Source organism: Callionymus lyra, chromosome 12, assembly GCF_982586985.1.
Source record: "Callionymus lyra chromosome 12, fCalLyr1.hap1.1, whole genome shotgun sequence".
NCBI lineage: Eukaryota > Metazoa > Chordata > Actinopteri > Syngnathiformes > Callionymidae > Callionymus > Callionymus lyra.
In genome coordinates, this window is record NC_141829.1 from 8,228,656 (window position 1) to 8,234,431 (window position 5,776).

Consider the following 5,776-nt stretch of genomic DNA (forward strand, 5'->3'; position numbering starts at 1 on the left):
TGAACTCAGATTTTGAGATAGAAGTTTTTGCGCCATCTTTTGGACATTTTAGTATTGCTTAAAGTAAGTGTTTTAGAACTGTTGTGAATTAAATGTCATATTTTAATCTTTAACCATGTTTTGTGCCTTTTGTCTTTGGCTCCTGCTTCTCTTGATCATTCTTGACATATTCAGAAGTGAGTGAAAATAAAGTAGAAGACAACAGATGTGATGAAGACGTCTTTATTGTCATGATCCAAACCAAGCAACAAAAGAGTGAACGTGTGGTCAGAGAGTGACCGAGGGACAGAAGCAGAGAGCTGCTGGAGTCCAGGCCGGTCTGCTCAGGACTGGGAACACTGCTCTCTCCTCAGTGTCTCTGAGACTGGAGACTGGGAGCCCTGGGTGGCCTCACAGGTCACAGAGCCCACCGTCCTCCACTGGTCAGCAGGCAGGGTCAGGGTGCTGGTCCAGCTGTAGTGGCCGTCCTTCCCCAGCAGCCCGGGGCTCTGGCTCCGCTGCCTGCTTTTGCCGTCCACCTTCCAGGACAGAGTCCAGTCTGACGGGAAGCCCTTGTTGGCCACACACACCAGCGTGGCCTTCCCTTGCTCCTGACTAGAGGGGGGCAGCACGGTCAGGGTGGGCCGAAGGTCACCTAGGAGACAGAGGTCACCTTAGATCAGGAGGTTTCTCATCACACACAAGGATGGAGGGAAGGTGGAGGAGGAAGGATGGCGTGAGGGAGAACGACAGGGAGGGAGAGAAGAGGGAGGAAAAAACAAAAGTGCTGCTATGTTAGAAGAGAAGGGAGGAAGAAAGGAACGATGAAGAGAGGAGGATATAAACGGAGGAGGTTGAGATGGAAGAGAGGAAAGTGAAGAGTTGCTGACTGGGACAGAAGGAAGGATAGAGAAGTGAGGGAGGATGGAGGAGAAATAAATTGGTGGTAAAATAAGAAAACATTTGACACTGTGAGCTTTAGGGAGAGAGGGAGGAAAGGAGAGAAGTAGAAGGAATGAATGAACCATAACTCTCTCTAACTCTCCTCCTCTCTCTGTCATGATCACACCATTTAAAATGAAGAAATTAAAAATCAACACATGAAAAAAGGTATAAAAATATCTTAAGTTTGTTTTATAAATGTAGAAAATGTATTAAAAACTTTTTTTTAACCTTTTAACTTTTGATAAACTATTAAAAAAAAAAGTATAGATCAGTGAAAATAATAATAATAATTTATTTCATCATTTGAAACTTTTTATTCACACTTGAATTTTCACTGAGATTGAAACAAATAAACTAACAATATTTTCTTTGTCTTCATTTCATCTTTTCAAATTTTCCTTTTTTAAAAAAATAAATATATATATTTTTTAAAACAAATGTTTCTCATCTAGATTGTGTTTCTGTAAAAGCAAGTTTGAGAGAGAACACTTACTTCCAACATGCAGTCTGGTTCCTCCTCCGAACGTGAGCCACAGTGACACAAAGTCAGCCAGTCGTCGTACAAAAACCTCTGACACACAAAGTGACTAGAATCAGACTGACAGTCCAGCAGGAACTCCTCTTGTTCTCTCTGTTTTCTCTTCTCATGTAGTCCAACCATCACATCTGAGGAGGTCCAAGGTCATTCCTCACATCATCTCCAGTCTTGGTTTATCAGGAATTTTCTCAAGGTACTCCAGTTTCCTCCTATAGTACAATCCATACAAACACAAACATGTTTAAGCAAATTATTGAATTCATTATGAGTAGAAACATATGGAATTAAACAAACAATTTAAAGATAGTGAAATTATTTTCATTACATTTATTTGACATTTAACATTTACTTTGTCTTCTCCTACAGTGTTATTTGTATATGTATTTATCCACCTGTGTTTATGTATTTATTGTATGTTTGTGTCTACATATATGTAATATTCATCATGTTTAATTATAATATCCAACACGAGTTGTGAGTCATTGTGTTATCAAACTATTGCAAGTCTTTAATGACATGAATGACTAACGTGACGTGTCAAGTGTCTCCACTAAATCATGTTTGTGACTCAGTTTAAAAGTCAGTGACAAACAAAAACATTGAGAGGTAGTTGAGACTTAGTGAAGATGAAAATACATGAATAAATGAGGAAAAGTGTTTTTTAGAAAAAGTGTAAAAGTGAAATAAATTCTTCATCTCAGTGAACGACATGAACAAGAACAAGATAAATAATAAGTATAAATAATATGTTATTACAGTAACTTGTGAGCAGCAGTGGAGTCAGATCAGTTCCTCTCCAGCTGACGGAGGTTTTTGTACGACCTTGTTTCACTGTGTGAACGGGAAACTATTACCCTGCTGACAATAATAAACTCCTGCATCTTCAGGCTGGACTCTGTTGATGGTCAGAGTGAACTGTGTCCCTGATCTTTCTCCACTTAAACGATCTGGAACTCCAGACTGACGATTTGAAGAGCCATAAATGAGGAGTTTAGGAGCTTCAGCAGGTTTCTGAAGATACCAGTGGAGGTAGCTGCTAACACTTGAGCTTGTTGTACAAGTGATGGAGACAGTCGTTCCTGGAACTACAGACTGAGATCCAGGAGTCTGAGTCAGGACGATGTCTCCTGATGAACCTGGAAAACATAGAAGAAGAGTTGTGGCTCCAGTTTGGAGAAAGATGATCAACATGAAGACAGAAGCATGATTTGTTGAAGACAGAGAAGAGAAGGATGAAGGTGAGAGCTGCTTCCTTCAGTCTCTCTCCATCACAGCAGAACGTCCTGCTGCTGAAGCTGCTTGTCAAAGTCTCCAGAAGAGTCTCACCGTGAACAAGGAGGCCCAGGGTGAGCAGCAGTGGACTCAGTGACATCATGGTTGTGGTGCCGGCGTCTTGTGGACACTCAGTGATCAACTGGGAGCTCTTAAGAGCCGCGAGCAGAGAGGAAGGACTCACATGCAAACACAGTGAGTCACTCAAGTGTGTGAGTCCGAGACATGTGGTAGTGTCACACACACACACACACACACACACACACACACACACACACACGCGCACACGCGCACACGCACACACGCACGCACAGACGCACACACGCACACACACACACACGCGCAGACGCACGCACACACGCACACACACACACACACGCACGCACACACGCACACGCACACGCACACACACGCACACACACACACGCACACACACACGTACACACACACGCCAACACACACACACGCACACGCACACGCACACACACACGCACACACACACGCACACGCACACACACACGCGCACACACACACACGCACACACACACGCACACACGCGCACACACACACGCACACATGCACACAAGCGCACACACACACACGCACACACGCACACAAGCACACTAACACGCACACACACACACACACGCACACAAGTACACACACGCACACACACACACACAAGCACACGCACACATGCACGCACACACACACACACACGCACGCACACACGCACGCACAAGCACAAACACACACGCACAAAAGCACACACGCGCACACAAGCACACGCACACACACACACGCACACGCACACGCACACGCACACGCACACGCACACGCACACGCACACACACACACACTTCCTTAGTCTGTTAGAAAACTCCAGTAGTAATGAGATGGCGCCCTCTGCATGAGGAATATTTTTACAACTATCTTTGTCTTAAAATCAAACCACTGTCTAATAACATAGTTTCAATTGTGAAAACAATCATTTACATTAATCAATAAGTATTAATTTACTGCAACATGTATAAAATCTGAAAATAATTTCAGTAAATGTTGCTTTAAACCTGATGACATTTGTATTAAGATTTATTTGCAGTAGCAGAAAGTCTATTCTCTTTGTTTAACGAAAGATTGTTTCAAAATAAAAACAATTTTTATTTTGCATTTAGACTGTTTTATATATTTCATTTCATTCAAGGAAAGATCCACAAGACAGTGGTGAGACCAGTGATGCTGTATGGTCTAGAGACAGTGGCACTGAGGAAAGGGCAGGAAGCAGAGCTGGAGGGAGCAGAGATGAAGATGTTGAGGTTCTCTTTGGGAGTGACGAAGATAGGATCAGGAATGAGTCGATCCGAGGAACATGTCGGATGTTTTGGAGATAAGGTCAGAGAGAACCAGATGGATGCTGGGCTTGGAAGTGCCAGGCAGGAGGTCTAGAGGAAGACCAAAGTGAAGGTTTATGGATGTAATGAAAGAGGACATGAAGTTGGTTGGTGTGAGAGAGGGAGATACAGAGAACAGGGTTAGATGGAGGAGGTCGATTTACTGGGATCTCTGGGCTTCGGCGTCCTCCTGTGTAACTGGCTTCCTCACGGACGGAACACAATTGGCAAATACACCTACAATGTCATCAACTCATTTCAATTCAATTTTATTTTATTTAAAGTGTCTTATCATAACAAAGTTATCTCGAGACACTTTACACTTTAAGTAAGACTATAGGAAGAACAGATCAACTCAATAATGAGTAAAGCACAGTGTGGCTTTGGTGAGGAAAACCTTCCTTTTAGAAGGCAGAAACCTCGAGCAGAACCAGACTCATTGTTGACGACCTTCTGCTGTGACCGGCTGGGAGGAAGGATGGGAGGGGGAGACAGATGGACGAAGAGAAGAGTGAGGGAGGATACAGTTAGAGAAAAGAGGAGAGTATAGAAGAACTCTGGATCCGATGACGTGGTGGAGATCCTGGATCAGCAGCAGCTCTGGAGGTGGAGCCCTGGAGCTCCTGGAGAGAAATAAAAAGTCTGGGTTTAAACTGCACAGGTGATGAATGTAATGCAGAAAAGAAGGATAGACAGAGCTCGGTGTCTAAGACTCCTCCAGCATTCTAAGCCCATAGCAGCTTAAGAAAGACAAAAAGGGCTGATTCAGGCAGAGCCCGAGTCAGTCTTTATTATAGTCTTTATCGAAAAGTAAGGTTTTAAGATTGTTTTTAAACATAGAGAAGGTTTCTGCCCAGAGGAAATGTGTTTTTTAGTCTTTTCTAGGACACGAGCTGCAGAGTTCTGAATGAGCTGCAGAGTTCTGAGAGACTTTTTAGAACATCCTGACACAAGAGAGTTACAATAGTCCAGCCTGGAGGTAACAAAAGCATGGATGAGTTTCTCAGCAGCATCCAAAGGAAGGAAGTGTCTGATTTTTGAAATGTTACGAAGGTGGAAGTGACAGTTCACTTCTGAACTATCAATTTTCATCACCTCATTGATCTCTGATTGTTAATCTCACGACTGTTGTTCAGGTCTCCTCGGGTCATCTCTCTGATTTGAATGGTGCCTCAAAACTTTCACTTCCTACTTCGGGAGCTCAGTCATCCTGAAAAGAGACAGCAGGTGTTTCTACTGAGCTGTGACCGTGTTCAGCTTTCTGTCCTAAATCTATCAAGTTCAGGGGAAACTTGTTCTTCTAATATGAGTGACAGGAAGTGTGTTTGAGTGCTTACGTGTGTGTTCCACATCCTCCTCATCGGTGAGTTTGAAAGTAAAGACAATTCTTCATAAACTAATGAATATTTAATACATTAATGAAGGAAGAACATTTTGGAGTAGATGACTTGTTGAACTTGATCTCATTCACACCATGTTCTATAATATTAAACTTCAAATACTTGTAAAATTCACTAAATAAAGACATTTTTTCAAAAGTATTAATTTGTTTCTTTACTTTTATTTGAGTTACAAACATATCTCACTATATGGTCGTATTTATGTGTAATGTTTACATCAATACAATGCGTAGTCGCTCACGCTCCAAAAA

The 5,776-nt window shown here is 42.5% G+C and overlaps 1 gene segment (V, D, J or C); it reads right to left on the reverse strand.

Annotated features, from left to right (window-relative positions):
* Positions 1–206: 206 nt before the first annotated feature.
* LOC148068141 (Ig kappa chain V region Mem5-like) lies at positions 207–2,917 on the reverse strand. The segment is given in 4 exon segments: positions 207–634; positions 1,418–1,454; positions 2,303–2,598; positions 2,789–2,917. Coding segments are annotated over 4 exon segments (693 nt in total).
* Between the last annotated feature and the right edge of the window lie 2,859 nt (positions 2,918–5,776).